Here is a 21,027-nt window from a genome sequence, read left to right as displayed (position 1 = left end):
AAATGAAGGAAGAATTGTTAATTTTTCAAGAATGAATCCTTTGACACCTTAAAGACTACATGACCACAATCCTGAAGAAAGCTCCATTTAACTCAGTGGAGCCTACCTTTGAGTATTATTATGATTTTGACATGTTAGTTGCTCACTACAAAAGAGTCTCTAAACAATTTACAAAAAATTAAGAGCCAAAGGCATAGCATAAAAGCAAAAGGAATATATTACAATAAACATACCCAGTAAAACATCAAAGGTTCAGCAGCAGCAGCAAACAGTTATCAGTAAACAGGTAAATGAACATTTATCATAATTTGGCAAATGCCTGGGAGAAGAGAGAACTTTTAGCTAGTGCTGAATGATGGTGCTTTCTGGATCTCACTGGGGAGAGCATTCCACTAGTGGAGAGCCACAACTGAAAAGGCTCCCTAAGAGCTTTTGTGAGTTATCTCATTCCAAAGGGGGGGGGCTCATCATAATGAGCTTGTTGAGTGGTTTTGTTGAAGTTTGATCATACATTTTTTAAAAAATACTTCCTTGTTTCCTTTTATGAGAATGTGTGGGACATTAAACAAGAATAAAAATCAAAAGAATAAGGAAAATAATGATGCAGGGGCTAGATATTTCTTTTATTTTGTTTAACAAGTTTCCTACTTCAGGCTAGCAATTTAAATAGTAAAATTTCTTTGTAAGATTGCTCCCTTATTTCCCTTTTAAGAGAATTTATTTATATAGATCAGATAATGCATAAACACCAATGGAGAACTTTTACCATGGTGAGGAATGTATCCTAATCTTGAAAGGTATGTTTAGATAGCCACCATGAAGTGATGCAACTAAGGAAAAAAATGACTAGTTGTGGCAGGTTTTTTTGGCAGTTCGTAGAGCTTGCCATTTAAAGTTTGGGGACTTCCTTAGGATTTTCTTTTCATGCAACCTACCTATAATCCCTTAGAGCATTTGCTTAGGGATTTACTTTAGCTCTCATTTGGAGGGCCCCAGAACACCTTCTTTCTTGTAACTTTGAAACAATCTACCTTGCATCAAAAGCTATTCTTAGCCATTGTACTACACTAGTTCTTAAGATATGACTGGTGTGTGTGTGTGTGCACATGTGCATGCTAAAATACAAAAGAGACTATTGTGGTATCTCCCACATACAAAGTCTTTGACTGCATATAAAAAGTTTCAACCACATGTAGCATAGCTGTTGAAAAATGTTATTTTAATGTGCTACTATGTGAGACAATGCTACTTAAAGTGTTAATGTTGCTTGATTTGTTTTAATGTGGCTCCTCTGTCAGATTAAAAAAAATTTTTTTAATGTTTATGTGCCCAACCTTGAAGGCCCTTTTTTGGCAGAAAGGTGTCATGTAACTTTTAGAAATAAATAAAACAATAGCGAAGGGTGTCTTTCCTCCCTTTTAGGATGCACAGTGAAGGATGGTTATTAGATATATTCCAAAGGATTCAGAGTGATGAGGCCACTTTATTTGTTCCATTTGACTTGGAAATCTCCAGCCAAGAGTTGAGCTACATTGTGAAAAAGGCAGAACAATGGAGAGGAATCAATGGTGAAAGACGAAAGGTGGGTAGAATAATACACCAACTTTGCAGCATGTTGGTTCAGGAGCATCTTTGACTTCTTTTCTACTTTGATTTTGCCTATGAAAAAGTTGTTCATTCTGCAGTTCTGATATGAACTGACCTGATCTGCATAACATTATTAAAGTTCAGAAACTGTGTTTATAAATCAGTCAGTGAGATGTCCAATATTATGACTGGTGTTGTTGAAAGGAGTGATCACGACTGTTGATCATTACAATGACTTTGGGATCAGATCATGGAGATATTGATCAGGAATCAGGATGTGTGAGATGAAGCAAGATAGTGGCTCGAGGAGGCCAATTCATAGGCCATTTAAACTGCAGTTCTATACACACTTACATGGTAAGTTGGTAGTTCCAACTGAATTCAGTGGGATCTTTTTCTGAGGTGTATTGAATCTAGGGATGGAAGGATCTGTACATTTCCAATCTTAGGTGCAGTTCTCCACATTTCTGCAGCCACTTTTTAAATAAAATCCTCATGAAAATTCTTTAGCATTTTAGTGCAAATTTCTCCTATTTTTGTATGTAGTTCTGACAAATGTATAAAGTTTTACAAGAATTTCTCTTAGAACTGTGCATTTTTGTATGCTATTTTCCTTCTCTGGGAGGAAGGGCAAGATATAAATTTAATAATAAATAATATATTCATTTTTATGCACACTTTTACCTAATATATGCATTTTTACAAACATTATTTGGTTGGAGAACTGTACTGAAAAATTAAAATATGTGAATTAAAAATTAAAATATTGCTTCAGAAAGTGTAAATTCAGGATGTGCAAATTCGGGACTAAATTCAGATTTATTACCAAAATTTCCATTAATTTCCTTATTCTCTATAGTTGCTGATCCAATTTTTATGTAGTGATGTTCTGTGTCTATTTTCAAAACCTTTTTTAAAACAAATCTGCCTCTAAAATATTGATATTAAGAACGATAATATTATTGATATTTACTTTCATTTATCGATGCTTCCTTTCAAAATATATTTCCTTTAAAATTATTGCTATCTCATCTTAAACTATCAATGTTAATATCAATATTTTTGTGAGAGGGAAAAAAGGTTCAGTAAAAACAACAGCTAGTAGACAAAGAACGGAAATCGATTTGATACCGGCCTGTTACGTCAATGGAATGCTTTTGAACGAGCACTAGCCAATGGATCCCATCCCTAGTGTGAATGCAAACTGAATCAAATTTCTCCCACATTAGATTACACACTGTTAAGTAATTAAGAGACCCTGCCAAGCCTTGCAGTTTTCAGGAAATCCCCTAAACACATAGACCAACCTGCAAGCTTGCTGCTGGGTTCAGTGGGGCAGTGGCTTGTCCATTATTGGGCAGGAAAAGTAAAAAAAGCAGTAAAGGTGGGGATTCTGTTTAATAAAACAGTACCACAGCTAAAAAGATGTGCATGGACTTCAAGTCTGTAAAGCTTTAACTGAGAAAGATCAGCAGTTTGTATAAATGTGTAGGCTCACCTGTGACTGCTCTAAACATCTGGTACTGTACCAATTATTTTCCCGTTACTTTCTCAGTTAGAGTTTTGACTCTGGAAAGAATAATAAAAAGGTGACTATGTCACTTGAACAAGCAGATACTGTACACTTAGCCTTTTGTGAAGTGATTATTGCTTAAAATTTGCCTTTGTGAATTTTGGTGCTCAATATTCTATATATACTTTGTCAATGCTCAAATATTTGGTGAATATTTAAGTGTTTGGAATTTGAAATCCATTGATATTTGGTTTGAATATTTAATATCTAACCATTGGTAGATATAGCACAGTGGGGAGGAGAGCCTGGCTGGGAGTCCAGAGTCTGTGAGTTCAAATCCCTGCTCGTGTCTCCTGGGTGTCAAGGGCCAGCTAAAGATAACCCCCCCCCAGTGAGTGGCTCAGGGGTTACGTGCCCTGCCACCTGTGCAGCCGTGGCCAAGCTGCATAGTCCCAAGGAGCCCAGTTGCCTCCCAGATGGCAGTTACGGACAAGGAAGGGGCTGGCTGGTGCAGCTGTGGCAAGCTGAGCAGGCCCTCGCCAGCTGGGGAGGACTAGTCTCAGAGGGAGGCCATGGTAAACCCCCTCTGAATACCGCTTACCGTGAAATTCCTATTCATAGGGTAGCCATAAGTTGGGATCGACTTGAAGGCAGTCCATTATTATATATCTATCCACTGATATCTGAGAGCATTTGATAGTTGACTGCAGCGGAAATTAGTATTTGACAATTTCTTACACCCGCTTTGTAATGGCAGATAACCATGTTTTTCAAACTTTCAACTTTTGAGGAAATGTTCAGGAAACATTTTCCACACAAACGTGCCTGTGATGAGGGATGAATCTGAATACACACTCAGTTCACTGTTGTATATCACCATAATTCACTTTGGACACAGAGTGTCTGTCTAGAAAAAGCCTAGGAGACTAGAGGAGAGCTCAGTAATATTTGTATTTTAAAGAAAGAAGTAAAACAAATCCAGGAAATTGAGGCCCCATCAGCCAACTTAAGTTCAAATCATAACAGACCCAGTGTCTATCATCTGAAGGGTAACAGAATGCCCTGTAAGAGCTGTCATCTAATAGGCAGCACCACTAATCTTAAACCTTACTTCTACTTTGATAATGTAGTGAGACATAATGGTAGTTCTGTGAATAATGGGCAAACTTAGACTGTCACAATCCAATGCTACAAATCTGAATTAAAGCTTATTCATTTCATTTATTTAATGAAATTTATATGCCACTTGCAAAATATAAATCTTTCCATGGTGGCTTACAAAACACACAGACGAATGTACAGATAAAACATCAAACAATGCACTAATCACAGTAGGAAAATATTTAATTTATTCTAATCCAGTCCTACCAGCCAGCCATCAGTTCTCCAAAGGTTTGTGCATGCATAACACCAAATTGCATCTTGGAAATGTATTATGTGTACCATAGTATAATATGGTAGAACTCATTAATTTCCTCTGAAAAGTATAGGGATGCAACAGGAAACATCAAAGCATGCTCAAAGGTGGCAAAGTTTGGTTGGTCAGTCATTCAGACTATATCAATTCACTTGTAATCAAGCTCAGTTCATTGAGTTCATAAAGTTCATTGCATCAAACTTGGGGTCTGTGGACCTCCGGCGTGTGCCCTCCGGCGTGTGCCCTCCTGCGCACGCTCTCCAGGCTGGCGGTGGAAGGCCCGTCCCGCCAGCGAGCGGGCACCTGCTTTCCGTCTCACCTGCCTGCCTCCAAGGAGGAGTTGGCCGCGCCGACCCGGAGCGCTTCTCGGCTCCTTTGCTGGGCAATGGCGCAGGGCGGGGCGGCTCTGGGTCTCACCCCCCTCACGGTGTCACCCGGGTACGGTCCGCACCCTCTGCACCCCGGTAGTGATGCCCCTGGTAGGGATGGAAACGTGTCAATTTCAGTTCTCTCAGTTCCTCTTAAATTTGGTTCTGCAGCTATTTATGATTTTTTTTAAAAAAATCCTCATGAAAATTCTCCAGCAATTTAATGCAAATTTCTCCAAATAAGCACATTTCTGTAGGCTGTTTTAACTAATGTACACATTTTTGCAAACCATGTCCTGTCATATAATGCATTTTTGCATGTTATTTTCACTCATATATTCATTTTTATGCACACTCCCCCTAGAATATGCATTTTTGTAAACGGCATCCCAAATTAGGATACACACATATTTTGAAGGATTTCTGGTTTTTGATTCTCACATTGTTTTGGGAAGTGTGAATTTGATAGTTTTGGCTTGAAATGCGAACTGAACCAAAATTCTCACCAATTCCTAATCACTAGTATATATCTCATCTAACATAAAGCTACTGTCCTATATGCTTCTTATCATTATATCCAATAACTACAGAAATGTGCTGGGGGTGGAGGAAGTACTGTAAGATGGTTGAAGGCTTTTTTCATTTCTGTGGAGATACTATCCAGTCACCTAGCAGTTAAGCTGCCTCGTAACACCTTCTCCAACAGTGCAAGCAATGGCTCTGTTTCTCCAAAATATTTATTCAACTGGAGCAGACACCCCTAGACTTCTGGCACCCCAGGCTATTACTCATTTTGCGTCTATGGCTAGGCCGGCCTACTTAGACAGAATTTAATAAAAAGTGAATGTTATACTAGAAGAATATGACAAATAGACAACTCCCTCTCCAACTGCTCAATGCTTCAGTATCCTCTTTAGCTTTGAAGAGATCCTTAATTCAGGGATGGGGAATGTCAGGCCTGGGGGCCAAATGTGGCTCTCATGGCCTCTTTGTCTGACCCTTGAGACTTTCCCCAGGCCACACCCCCTCTCCCAAGGCCACACCTTTTCCTGGGCTGACTTTGCACCCTCCCTGAATGTCTTTGTCTAGGTAGAATATGTAGAAAACTCTGATAATGTTTCTGGCTTTCTTGGAGAATAGAAAGGGATATGCATGTGTGTAGAAACTAGCATATTGTACAAAGGTAAAATTCACATTCATTGCTCTGCCCACTTTTGCCTCTGGTCCTGCCCACCACCAGCAAGTGACCCCCAGAAGTTTGCTCAGAAGGGAATGTGGCCCTCAGGCTGAAAAAGGTTCCCCATCTCTGCCTTAACTTATTTTACGGATCACAGTTTCGTCAAGGAAACATTTCTGTTTCCACATACTGAACTAGGGATCTCACTGGAATCTAGAGAATTCGTAAAGTAATGTTGAAGGACACACTGTATGCTGATGGACCTCCATGTCATAATGCCACACTGGCACTGGGCTGGTGGAAACCAGTTTCTCGAATCCAAACATGTCAGAGTATAGGACAGAAATTTGAAAGAAATCCTGTTGGAAAATCTAGGTCAGCTGAACTTTTCCAAGAATGGAAAACAGCTCTGGAACTTTGTCTAACCTGAAAGACAAATTCATTTACAAGTACATCATTACAGATCTAGGGGCACTGATCATGACCTTTGCTGTCCTTTTCTTGTATTTGTTTTATTTTATTGATTTATACCCCGTCCTTCAACAGCTTCACAGAGCGGCTTGATTATTGTAATCAATAATGCATGACTTGGTTTTATTTGGAAGCAATCCACTGTATGATGCTCTTGTACAGACACTGTTGAAATCAGTGTTCCTTGAGCATTGGAAAATCCTGTGGTGAAATCAAGAAGCAAAGCTCCAGCTGCAGGCACAATGTTTTCCCATCTGTTCCTCCTTTGGATTCTGCCCTATGACACTAAATATTTGTCCTTCTAGGCCCTCCTATAATACCTGTGCAGTTCTTGCAATGCTGGAACAACATCTTGCTTTGGGAATCTTTAATTGCTGCCACCCCCGGTCAGCTTCCCGGGGCAACTTCCTGGAGGAGCAAATGCCTCCCAGTTTTATCCATGAAAATAAGGACATTCTTATTTACATACAATACCGTTATTTTCACACCAAAGTAAACTTCATGAGACACACACTCCGCTATTACAGGTTGTTGAATGCTTTTCTTCTACCATATGCTAAATTTATTTAATTTATTTAATGGCTTCTGAAGCAAGTGTGTTAGTAAACTAGCCATACATATATATATATTTAATGGACCATGATTGTACTTATAGAATCCCTCAGTAAATGTACTGTATATCCAGCAATGTTTATTATCTAGACAAGCATTTACCGAAGGGTGGAGTAGAAAGGATGCTAGTATTGTAAACACACTAGCAGCACAATACTATGTGTGTCTACTCAAAGTAAGTGCCACTGAGTTCAATGAGGCTTACTCCCAGATAGGGATGTACAAACATGCCTCAGTCTGTCCCAACATTCATATGCACTTTCATCTGGTATTTTCCATTCCACTGCAATTGTTTTATTTGGTAACAGTCTTTCTCCTGTTTCATCCTTGGTTGATATGGAAATACACAATTTTCTTTGTGCATCTCATAGGCACACATATCTCAGCAATCAACAGGTATTTACAAATCAGTTACTTTTCCTGAATGCTCTTTTTCAAAGTTAATGAATTTCCAAAGGGGTAGCCCTGTTAGTCTTTTGCACCACAAAAAAATAATAATAGTTTTGTGGCAACTTAAAGACAAAGTTAATGAAGTGGCTAATGACTCATCATGAAGCCATCCATGCCTGCAATTCTAACCATGACTACTCAGAAGTAAGTCCCACAGAATTCAATGGAATTTATTCCCAAATAAGTGGAGTTAGACTACAATCCTATCTTGCTAGCTCCGTTTCACACTTCAGTCCTCCTGTCTCCTTTCAGGCATCAGGGAGGGATAGTTTATTACCCTGTTGATATTTTGCCCTTTGTGTACTGGATTGTATGAATGACTCCTTCATGCAGTTATAATGCTATTTAACCACATATAAGCATATTTTATTCAGTAAATAGTCAGGTATGTATGTGCACTGAAACATAACGCTCAAGCTAGTTTCTGCTTTAAATATTGGGATTTGGCTGGGAGTGGGGTGAGATTTTAAAACAAAGATTTAGGGGATAGATCCAAATCCATGTTTCTTCCCATTTTAGACTGTGCTCCTCAGTTAAAGTCTACAGTTAACAAAAGAGATCACTTCTTTCCATGTGGGCTTTCTGCAGGATAGCAGGCTGTTTTGCATATTATGCAAATCACTTGCAAATTATGCATATTAAGGGTTGCATTGGCCAGTTGGTTTGTTTTTGTGCCTGGTAATTACCAACAAAAACTGGAATCTTTTTTTAAAAAAAAGCTTACAAATTTAGCCTTAAATGCTTAATCTCTAATTTCCAACACTATGGAATATTTATTTAAGAGGATATATATCCTGCCCTTCTGCGGTTAAAAACAGAGCTCAGGGCAGCTTACAAACATAATAAAAACAATAAAAATACACAATCAATATAAAAGCATAATAAAAACACAAAATAGAAAAAAACATAAAACAAACCAATGCAGCAGTTTAAAAATTCAGCATAAAACAAAAAGCCAGGAAAGCATCAATTAAAAGCAATATTGTGCCCAAGAGGTTGTCTGTACCAACAATTAGGAAATGTGAAATGAACACATTGCTACTTGTAACACAGATAAAAATAAAGATTTCAGTATTATCAGTTCAGTCAATCATCTTATCTAAAGAGAGTAGTTCCTGAGCATGTGAGAAGTGTCCTTAGTACACTGATTCTCACATATTGTACCAGAGAGAGGGGAAACGCATCCTTCTGTGATAAAGGCTGGAACTTGATGGAGACTTGAAAAAAATGCAGTGAATTCTAGAGACCTGGCAAGCTATGCTAGCATTAGATAGGGCAGCTGTTCCATTCCTATTGGTCTTTAGGGAGGGAAGGTTACACCCCCACTGCATTGAATGTGTGTGTGTTAGTGTTATAGTATATGCAGTAGGGCCTCGCTTACCGACGCTTCGCATTCCGGCGTTCCGCTAATGTGGCGATGGGAAATTCCCCTTTTTAAAGCCGATTTAGCGATCTTATGACATTTTATGACATTTTCGCGTCATTTTTGCGCGACGGCCCCATTATAGTCTATAGGTCCCGCTTTACGGCGATTTCCGCTTTATGGCGGGGGCCTGGTCCCTAACCTGCCGTGTAAGCGGGGCCTTAGTGTATGTACATGTTGCTGCCCTGGACTCGTGCTGCGAGGAAGGGTGGGATATAAATCAAATAATAAATAAATAAATGTGTGCATTCATGGAAACAAACACACATACACCCATCCCTAGGGAGGAAATGAAGAAGCGTGATCTTTGGTGGGGAAATGCCTGTCAGTCATTTTGAAGGATATGTATATAAAAAAAAGTTTCAACCTTTTCTGAATTGCTGAACAGAGTCTGCCAGGCAACAGGGTGAGTGAGACTGAATTCCAATGCAACTTTACTTGGGAGGAAGCAGCATTTAACAGGGTGGGGGGAGGAAAATGCAAATGTTAATACCTCAGCCTTTTTCACAGGGAAGTTTGCTTTTATATTTTGCATTTATTCAGGGGAGGGAGCCTTTGGTAAATTCATACCCCTTAATTCCATCCTCCATTATGGCAGGGAGACCCTACCATTGCATTCACCACTTAAGACACATGCCCTAAGACCCAGAGGCAATTGAGATGAAGGCTGCTTCTCCTTGCTGACTCAACCAAAAAGCCTATAGATAAGGGGTGGAGCTGCATGTGTTGATTAAGTGAGCATGTGCAGTTTTCTAAACTGCGATTCTGCATAAGCAGGAAGCAGGCAGACTAAAATTCTTGATTTTCCCAAGGCAGCTGTGGTGTCCCTCATTGGCTAAGAACTATGGAAGGTGGAAATAGGCTGATTTCTCACAAAATGGGGAGAAAACTGCCTCTACATTTTGCCTTGTATCTCTGGATCCACCAAAAAAGCTGGGAATCTAAGCTACCTAATGGGCTAAGTGGGCACCGGGTAGTATGGCTAGAATCCGAGTAAAACCTGGCTAACTGGGCAATATGGCAACCCTAATAAATATAAATAAATAAATAAATAAATAATGAATTCCATTGTTTGTTTTACATTCACAGAAGAAAGTGCATTAAGGCAGGGGTATAGCGAGGGGGGGAAGAGTTCATTGCCCCCCAAATGAAAATTTCCTTCATTTCCCAAATTTCTAACACTGCAGTACCTTAAAACTTCAGGTGAGCTTCTAGAAATACAGTTTAGGCATCCAAAGAGAGGGGCAGGGCAAAGTTACCAAGAAAATGCAAATACAGCAAATGTAAGAGTTAAAGATGTGAATGAAGTGAACACAAATCTTGTTGGATGGGGGAGGGAGTTGGTAAACCTAAGGGTTTGCAATTGGAAAAAGGAAAGATGGGAAGGGCAGTACTGTTATGGACTGCAGAGCATCTACCAGCCAGCCTCTGTAGGTGGTGGGTGTTAATAGTGCATCGAGTGTGTGTGCCTAGGCTTTGGGCCTAGACTGTGCAGCAGCCTAGCCTAGTCCAGGACAGGACCTGAGAAGAAGCAGAGAAGTGGGTGAGCTGGCTCTTCAAGGCCCAGGAAGCCTGATGAAACCTTACTAACCTAGCCCAGGCAATGGGGAGCTGGAATATTGTGTGTGTGTGTGCGGTCTGCGGGCATTTCTTCCCTAGTTTGTTAAAAAATGAAAAAATGTATCCTTTCAATCCTTTCAAGCTGGTTCCATTTAAAAATGATTTTGAAGAGTATAATGTGACTAGAGCTTTAGTTGCAACAGTTTTAGACCTCCACTCATCTGTGCAAATCATTATTAATAATACACCTTACTTAACTTTTCTCATGCGAAACTATGTACTACCAAAATAGGGTGTGTGAGATTTGCTGTAGAGCCATCAGAAGCAGTGTTAGCTGGCTGCCCAGGGCCTTTCTGCGGAACAGAGATTGTGTGCTTGTACAATTAATTCTGCCCTGGGCTCCTACTGGGAGAAAGGGCGGGATATAAATCTAATAAATAAATAAATAAATTCTAGCACCTGTAGTTCAGAGGGACATATAGTTCATATGTGACATGCTGTCAAGCATTTCCTTATGAAAATTGGTGCTTATAGGTATTAATTTAATTTTTAAAGTGAAACTTTGCTTTTAAAGTGAAAATTGCTTTCCTGGCATGGCAAAGGAGACCAGGGTAGTTAGTTCCGGGAATCAGCTGCCTCAGGAGAACTGAACTCACAGTTCACAAGCTTACTAAAATATTGTACCTGTACAAGGAAGCCTTTCCATGCATGTACACTTTGTATGCTGCAGGACTCACCTTTGGTGCATCTACAGCTGTGTGTCAAAATTCATTCTCACCTTTGATACATGTGGTGACACCGTACAGGTATTTAATGCTTGCTCAGAGTAAAGCAAACTTAGTAGTCTTGGCTTCTGAAAGTAACATATCTGAAGGAATTTCAAGTGAACAGTTCCTCTGCACGTTTGCAGAGAAATCATGGCGCATTAGACTTTATTAACAGTTCAAATCATTATGGTAGGATGACTTGCACAATATACATTTACTTCCTAGTCACTGTTATTTAGTTTACACAGCTATTTTGCATGTGGAAAATATTGTATTTTAAATTGATTTGCTGTTGTGGAAACTTCACAAGTTATAGCTCCTAATTAAAATACATAAATTGGGCTTTATTTTTGTCAATACCTATGAAAACTTTCCTCCCAGAAACCTGACTGATGCCCTAACTCTTCTGCTCCCCCCAATTTTTACCTCTGCCGACCCAATGAAAATTGTCTTGCTCTGCTCCTGGATGAAGGCTGCAATCCTAACTCCCATTTACCTTGGGAGTAAAATTCAGTGGGACTTATCTCTGAGTAGACATGGTTAGGATTGCAGCCTTAGTGCATGCAGGCAGTCTCCAGCATTCAAACAACTTACACAAAGTCAACAAACAGCACTGCAAAAAAAGAAAAGCAACGAGGCACCTAACATATACTGCACAGCAATTTGCGTATCTATTTATGTGTATTGTACACATGTTTATTTTCAAAACAGTTTATCATAGAGAACTAAGGCAAAAAGCATTCATAGCAAGAAGCCGTGCCATGACGGTGGTCGAAAGGGTGGGGGTGGGGAATGGAAAGAAATCAGCTTGATAGTCCGTTTTCAATGGCATCCTTTGACATTCTTGCTCCCAGGTAAGTGAGCACAGACTTGCAGCCTAAGAACCCACAAAATCTTCTCCGCGTAAACACCTGAGCTTTGCAGAGGTAGGGGGCAAATGCTTTTAAAAAATAAATAAAAAGGGATAGTTGGAGGATATGTGATATGCCTGGGCTGTAAAACATCTTAAATCGGATTTTTCAAGTTAGCTAGATTGTTTAGTAATACTGTAGTTAAGTTATGTTTGGTATTATGCAAAGGTATTAATATAGTACAAAGGTCATTGTTAAAATGTGTGAATAAATATATTCTTTGAACATATTTATATTTACATTGTATTCATATTCATATTTATTTATTAAGCTAGTTATTGTGAGCATTTATATCCCTCTTTTTCGTATCATATCTAAAGCAGCTTACAACGAAAGTATAGATTAAATAAAAGATATCTATAAAAGGCACCAGTATAAGCAAATAACACAGCTGCTATGTCAGGCATAGAATTAGGTAGCACATACAATAAACTTTTATTCCTTTCAGTCATTGGCCATAGCAGCTTTCTAAGAAATAAAAGATAAATTCTAGAAATACAAAGTCCCAGAAGTTCAATATGAAAAAAATTAAAACTTGAAATTAAAACAGTGGCCAGCATAATAATCAGATACTGTATATTAGTAAGTTTGTCAAATTACAGCATCACTGCAGCAATTAACTGTCACATCTGAAACAGAGTTAGGCAAGGATTAATCAGGGGAACTTCAGCAAGCAATTAAGTGGTTCAGGCGGTAGTCCTGTGTACACTTACCTGGCAGTAAGTCCAATTCATTTCAATTGAGCTTACTTCTATATAGGATTCCACTTCATGTCTCTAACTATACTCTCTAGATTCTTGCAGTAATTTCTTCCCCATCTCTACTTGCTTCTCAGCTTTAATCTCTAGATTAAAAAATTGCCTCATAACTGCATACTTTAGAATATGCTTAATTTCCTTTTATTAAATTGATAAATGCAGCAGTCGAGGATACATTTACAGTATAATGAGAATTTAAGGCTTTTCTATTTTGTAATTTTTGCATTGCTCAGACAAGCAATTTGTCATTGGTGGAAAGACAGCTATACCATAATTTTTAACAGTATTTTTAGCCATCCATTTAATAGGAAAAAAGGTCACTTTCTGTAGTCAAGAATCACTCTACTAAAGTAATTTGCCAACATCCAAATATTGTCATTTCCCCATCATTAAGTATTTATCATAGGATTTTTTTGTTTTTGTTTTAAAGAGAAGGCAAATTAACAAATGGGCAGCTGGAACTGGAAGTAATATTTTGCAACTCATGTTTTTTACATCCTTAATTAGATAGCATAAGGTTGAGATTATTAGGTCAGGATGTAGCATTTTTCATTAAACCAAATTTTAGAAGTTGTATTCTTGATTCACCCTTGCAATTAAATAATGGGACAATGAATTTTATATCATTGACCTAATGATTCCCACATGGAAATGTATACATTTAATAAATGTGTGCTTTAGGACCTTCATTAGTAACAACGGGATAACAATATTTTGAAGGGCATAGATTGCATGCCCACAAATGTATTTGTTATAATTGTTGGTGAATGTTGAATGAGATTTCAGTCCCAGACCAACTTCATTCTCAGTGCAATTCTCCTCACATCTATATAGATGTATGTTCCACTGAAATCAATGGAGTTTGCTCCCATGAAATTGTGTATAGGATTGCAGGCTTACTTACTTTAATACACGTCATGGAGTGATCATAGATATGTATGACCTCTATTGGTTAGTGTGCCGAAACTGCATCATTTACCATGCAGAAAGAAGCTTCTAAACAGCTACATGATCCGTCAGTTCCCAAGGCTGCTACAGGTATCGACACTCTGAACAGTGATGGGGAAACTGTGGCCCTCCAGATGTAATTTGACTACAACTCCCATCATCCCTGACTATTGGTAAAGTTGGCTGTGGGTGATGGGAGTTGAAGTGTAGCAACATATGGACTCCACCAGTTTTCCCTCGCTGGCCTAGAGCTACGTCTTCACACCTTCTTCTCACCCTGTGCTGTGGAGAAGAACAAAGATACTATGCTCCCACTACCATTCAATCACCCTCACAGCAGAACAGCACCTTTCTTTTCCTTTTCCTTTTTTCTCCAGAGGGAACAATGAAACGTTTCTTCCAGTTCTTTCCCCATCCTTCTTATCCTCTGTATAAGAGATGTTGCTTGTGGTGAAGGGAGAAGCACCAGAATTAGCCAACATCAAAGAAAGGATGTAGGATCAAAGTTGCCTTGTTTCTTCTGAAAAAAAAATAGTGAGAGGATGAGAGGGTGGTGGTGGTGGTGATAGTGGCAGCTGCGGCTGCAGCAGCACCTCCGTCCTTGCTCAAAGGGCAGAACAAAGAGAGGTGTCGGCTGATGGATCCAATGGTATAGCAGCTTTGGGATATGGAAGAGACTGCTGTCACTGCAAAGCTTCTTTACTGGTGTGGCGATGTATTAAACAGAGGTTTGGACTGAAATTACACATTTAAGAAGTGCGGGGAAATGTTACTTTACTGTAACAGTGGACCCTAATCAGAAGGAGCTGCCACTATGTGTGGGCTAAAAACAGTTGTGACCAGAGGGGGGTGGCGCAGGTGGGGTTGTATTGCTCTCCTGGCTTCCCAACGCTACAGGCCGCTGATGCTTACCAAGGGGGAGAGAGGCAAAGCATGGGGAGCTTGGCACACAGCTGCAACAACATTGGATTTGATCCCCCACAATGCACTTCACCAAGCTCCTCGCTCCTCCTCCTCCCCCCTCCTTCTCAGTAAACAGCAACAACTTGTGGTGTTGGGAAGCCAGGAGAGCAGTGCAGCCCCACTGGCCACCACTGCCTGAAAGTTGTATGGTGAGAACTTTGAGTTTTTAAGGAAGATTCAGGGGCAAAAGGGGTGGTGGTGGAATTGACCTACCTCTTCTGTTGCCACCTCCATTGGTTTCACAATGGCAATTGCATTTCTTCTGCCAGCTTTATTTCCTCAAGTACTGTTGCCTGACTAGAATGTGTCCTTGAACTGCGATAATGTCTCTTGCTTGTCTGGACGAAGGATGGAGAGGTGTATGTGTGTGCATAGAATCCTCTGGCTTTTGTGCAGTTGAAATGTAGTCTACGTACAAAAGGTAGATTAACTTCCATTGCTCTGCCTGCTTTTTCCTCTGCCCAGCACTGGAATGTCGCCCTGGGAGATTGTGCACAAGGGAGTGTGCCCCTTGGACTGACAAAGGTTTCCCACTGCTGCCATGAACCATAATATTCTTTTTCCATTTTCTTGGGAGAGACAATGTCCAATGAAAACACCAAGATGAATTTCAAAACATTAGCACTACAATTAAAAACACAAGCTGTTCATGTATGCAGACTTTCAAACTCATTTTTTTTAAAAAAAAATGTTTGAACAATATGGTTTCTGCATTGCCTCCTTGAAGATAACAGGAAGTTTACTCATGGAAAAGTGACTGATTCATTGCAAAATTTATGGGACTCAAGCTAATTTTTTAATTCTAAAATGATATTATAGCATACCATAAAAGATTAGTTGGCAGTAGTTTTTTTTTTAAAGGAAAATATATTTGTAATTAGGTTGAACACACATGGTTACTTGTGGGCCTATTATCAACACAAATTTTGGAACTTTACACTAATTTGCATTTATTACACTCAGGCCAACTTGTTAATACGTTAATAAATAAGTTATTAATATATGTTATTTAATTGCCACCTATTTATTCCTACTCAATAATGTATTGTTAATAGTCAAGGACAAAATCCTTGCACTGGAAAGGATCTTATGTTGCCTTCCATCGCTAAGTTAGGAGAGGCATCCTTGTGGTAATCAGATTCTGAAAATCCAATAAATTCATTATGGCTTTCCAAGGATTAGGAGAACACAATAAATGGGTTCTCCAACTCTACGTTGGACATGTTCCATATAGATAGTGATACAGGACATTATTTTTCTGCTGCTTATTGTTGGTTTTTGCTCCCAGTGATGTGTTTATCACATTCTAGCTTTTAAGACATAGCAAGAGAGAGGGGGGGGGAATACCATGCTTCTATCAATGTTTTTCTCATTATCTGAACAAGGTTGTTCCCTTTTCAATTGTGGAACCTAAATGAAGCAATTGAAGTCATAGGCCACAACGTGCCAGGCCAGGCAGAATGCAAAGAAGGGTAGGGAGGGTCAAGTGACATTTCAGTGTTTGAATAAATAAATAAAAGCATTGTGGAAAGTATCCTTGCATGTTATTACTGTCAAAACAAAACAAAAAAACCCACCCTGTAACAACATGATCTAGCAATATGTCACATTTTCTAATATCAGATTAGTTTGACAATAAATAACTTTCATAGAGGACCTGCAGTAAATTACAGTGTGGAATGCTCCCGTTCAGTATTCCAGTCACTCAGCTGTGCCCTTCTGCACAGTACTCCATTACACTCCGTCTTCAGTGTGGTATTCCATCCCCCCTATAGTCAGTCAGTATTTTATGCACATTGAACAAGCTCAACCTTTGCTGAGGTATGGAGTGGGGGCTTCCCATCTTTAGGGTATTTTTCTAAAGATATTTTCTATTTCTGCAAGCCATGGGGTTCCCCTAAGCATGCCGATATTTCCTTCTTGTGCATGACATGGGTGGTGCCATTTTGGCTATATAAACAATGACGCTCACCTCTGAACATCAGAAATAGAGAAAATTGTAATAGGTGGTAGTAGCGGTAGTAGTATATTGTTTATATATTTATTTTATATTGGGCCGATACTGGCCTGATCCAGAGAAAGACCATAGCTCACTGGTATAACATCAGTGTTGCATGCAGAAGGACCCAGCTTCATTTCCTAGCATGTCCAGATAGGGCTAGGAAAGACTCCACTTTGAAATCCTGGAGAGCTGCTGCCAATCAGTGCAGACAGTACTGAGCTAGATGAACCAATGGTCAGACTTGGTATACAGCAGCTTCCTATGTGCCTATGTTCTGTGTTCAGAAAGTAATTCACATTTCGTTCCCATTGCAATGAAAGAGATTTGAGTTAGCCACCACTGATTTCAATAGAGACTTCACCATGACTACCTTTTTCTGGATTCGAACAATGTATATGCTGTCTATATTTGCATATTTGGTGCTTTAAAGAGTAAGAAAAGACAAAAGACAACCATGACTATGAACGTCATTCACTAGTATTAGCATGCATTTCCCTGCAGCCCAGAGATCAGAAAGAGTGAATAACATCAAGAGGTGGGAGAGTAGCTCTGAATGGCACCTGGAATTAACTACATCAGTGTGATAAAGATCTGTGCTATTAAATTCTTAGTTCAAAATCTGCAAACACATTTTTTTACCTCTGTGTATAAGGGAAAAGAGAGATTAGGAAAAGAAAATTAAATGCAGGCTGGACAAAAAACAAGATGCATTTGCCCATAAAACATATTAAGAAGTTTAAAAAACATTTTAACAGATGTGCACACACAAAGGACTACTTTAATAAATTATCATAATGAAGGATGAATGTTACCCACCAGTAATCTAATGGAAACAGTCTTGCAGATTGCAGCTGCTGTATAATACTGCACAGTCCTGTGTTGGTGGCATGATTTCCTTTTTTATGAATAATGAGGGAGGAAACAGAATAGAATTCTGGTCAACAATGGCTATGTAAAATACTCCCTGTATCTTTGGATCAGATGATTATATGGCAGTACATTTGTGGAAGGAAAAACTATGAGAAAGAAAAAAAACGGTACTCAGGAGTTGTTCATAGCATCCTTTACTTTGTCACATGATATCCAATATGATGTGTAATCGTTCCACACTATAGACTCAGACAAAATGAAATGTCATGGTGAAACACGATACGTTTTGTGAACATTTGTGAGCTTGATGTTGTTTTAAGACATTTTGGCACCCTTTTCCATTTAAGGAAAATCATGTAAATTTTAAGATTTATTTTTATTTTTTACAAAGAATATTTGACTACAAGAATATGGAAATATTTAGGTTTCTAAAATTTGCTGGTGATCCATGCAAAAACGATTCTTGAAAATCCATAATGAGCACATTAATTATGTAAAGGCAGTGATGCAGAAGAACCTAATTAATTGTCGTCTTGTCATCCTTCTGATTCCCATACCTGGAAGGGAGGTGTTAATTTCCACAATACTTAAGCAGATATGCAAACTGTTTTACCGGAGCACTTTGAACAATGGCAAAGGAGAAGCACACTCTGCTGTCATTTTTTCCTTTGCAGTAATTAATGGGATGCTCTATTGACATGAGCTAATAGCTTTTGATCAGGGCTGGCCTGTCTGGTAGGCAAATGAAGTATTTGTTCCAGTGGTGGAGACAGCAAGCAGACATGTGCTGGGTGTGCAAGTTGCTGTTGCCACTGCTGATGCCAAAGGCAGCCAAGCCTCAAGAAGGAATGCACACTGATTGTACCTGGAGAGAGAAGCAATTGTGCAGTAGGTCTTTTAAGGCAGGGTGCAGATGCATAATCAGATCATGGTGATGAAAGATTAGGGCACTGATGGGACCCGGACCTGGAGCCAGAGCAAAGTGGGAAGGAGGAATATGAATTAGGGAGTATAAAGCTCATCCCTACTGGGTGCCTACATTCCTATGGTCATCCCTGCATTTTATTACTTTCAAGTTGTTACATATCGTTATCAATCAAGTTTTCACACTGGTTATGAAACTGCTTTTTACCAACTTTGATTGGTTCACCAGCTGCACCTGGCACTGAAAGGCAAAGATCCATCTATTGTTTTCACCTGGCTAACTTTATGCTGAAGTCGGGGTACCTGTGAAAATGGTCCAGAAGCTTCAACCGAGTCAAAATACAGCCACCGTATAGCACATTTTGAAGCATCTTTATTGACTGCCAGTTTGTTTCCATGCCCTTTTTCAGGAACTGTCTTAAATGTGATTTTGAGTATCTTCTCCCCCATAAGCGACTGTTCTCCCCAGGCTTTAAGCTGTGCTAATGATGCCCTGATCGGAATATCAGCGGTTGGTGATATTAAATTGATTTCAACAAAGAGCAAGGATGTTAGTGTGGGCCCCCCAAAATGGTGGGATTCCCCTCTCTTGGAATGTTGATATAGTATGCTCTTTTCCTTTTATTTCTTAAACAAGGGTATGGATACACATTTTGGGGGGCTAGGGACCATAAAAATGAATCCAGCCTTTCATATTCTTGGAAAGTTAAGAAAGGTTCCTGCCAGTATAATGATGCTCTGCCAGCATATTTTCCCACTGGGAATCATGGGGTGGGGTGAATCCCCATGATCCCTGGTAGAAAAAGATGTTGCAGATATCATAAAATCATAGAATAGTAGAGTTGGAAGGGGCCTACAAGGCCATCGAGTCCAACCCCCTGCTCAATGCAGGAATCCAAATCAAAGCATTCCTGACAGATGGCTGTCCAGCTGCCTCTTGAATGCCTCCAGTGTCGGAGAGCCCACTACGTCTCTAGGTCATTGGTTCCATTGTAGTATGGCTCTAACAGTTAGGAAGCTTTTCCTGATGTCCAGTCGAAATCTGGCTTCCTGCAACTTGAGCGCAGTATTCCGTGTCCTGCACTCTGGGACGATCGAGAAGAGATCCCGGCCCTCCTCTATGTGACAACCTTTCATGTACTTGAAGAGTGCTATCATATCTCCCCTCAGTCTTCTCTTCTCCAGGCTAAACATGCCCAGTTCTTTCAGTCTCTCCTCATAGGGCTTTGTTTCCAGTCCCCTGATCATCCTTGTTGCCCTCCTCTGAACCTGTTCCAGTTTGTCTGCATCCTTCTTGAAGTGCAGACTACATTGTCTGCATCTTCACTTTCCAGATAGTTGCATGGGCAGGAGAGCGACCTGCCTGCTTCCCCATCCTGGATTCAAAGATACATTTCTTTTTCAAATTGGTGATGAGATATGGAATAATGACCAGTGGAAGGGCAGGGTGTGCGCAAGCCGAACTGAGGTAAGGAACCCATCCAAGGCATCTCTAGGTAGGGCTAAGAGAGACTTCCTGCCTGAAACCCTGGAGAGCCACTACCAGTCAGTGTAGACAATACTGAGGTAGATAGATCAATGGGTTTGACTCAGTACTCCAATGTTCCCATGAAGTCCATCATGCATACCTTGATTCTGCCCACAAGAATTAAAGCTGGGGTGCTCACTTATGTGATCAGCCCTGCTCAAAGACTCCCAATACCCTTCGCTTAGGGACACTTTTGGAAAAAGGAGTTAGTGGTTTTATATTTATGCCCAGCCTTTGTGAGCGTGACAGATACTGTTAACTGTTGTAAGGTTTAGCACTGCTATCCTAATGGTTTTTAACTGTTTCACTGTTTAACCATAATGAGAATTGTTGGCTGGATGATGGTCTATAAATAAATGAATGGGTTTCTGTCCCCTCATATTTAGATGATTTGTGACCATGGACAACCCCTGAAAAGAAATCCAAGCTGAATGACATTTTGTAACCATTCTTTCGGGTGTGCCTGCCATCAGTTGCTTGGAAGGAATAGTCCAGAGAAGATCAGGGTGGTTTTTTTAAAAATGTGGTGGGGGGGAATTGTCACAGCTATGCAAGCAATCCATTGCCTTTGCTCACAGGGTGGGGCACTGCACACATTTCATCCCATATCATCTGGCTTACATTACTGTTTGATTCATAGGCATCCTGTCCACAGAGATTAATTAGCAAGCAGGTTTGAAGTGTGCAAGTGAAAATATGATAATTAGTTTTCTGACAATGCTAACATTTCAACACTCCAGGTTGCTTGATAGGTCTACATTTAACAAAAGCAAGCAAA

At 39.7% G+C, this 21,027-nt stretch overlaps 1 protein-coding gene across 7 annotated transcripts in view; it reads left to right on the top strand.

Moving 5' to 3' along the window:
• LOC133367599 (uncharacterized) overlaps positions 1-21,027 on the top strand; it is a 360,491-nt gene that overhangs the window by 295,777 nt on the left and 43,687 nt on the right. For 6 of the 7 annotated variants that reach the window (XM_061591725.1, XM_061591699.1, XM_061591706.1 and 3 more), the window contains one exon: positions 1,423-1,582. In XM_061591725.1, coding sequence (XP_061447709.1) covers positions 1,423-1,582 — 160 coding nt within the window. Of the gene's footprint in view, positions 1-1,422; positions 1,583-18,950; positions 19,021-21,027 lie in introns of those variants that run through there. The other variant, XM_061591739.1, reaches the window with a different exon arrangement.

Source organism: Rhineura floridana, chromosome 1 (genome assembly GCF_030035675.1).
Source record: "Rhineura floridana isolate rRhiFlo1 chromosome 1, rRhiFlo1.hap2, whole genome shotgun sequence".
Taxonomy (NCBI): domain Eukaryota; kingdom Metazoa; phylum Chordata; class Lepidosauria; order Squamata; family Rhineuridae; genus Rhineura; species Rhineura floridana.
This window is presented reverse-complemented; position numbering and strand designations above follow the sequence as displayed.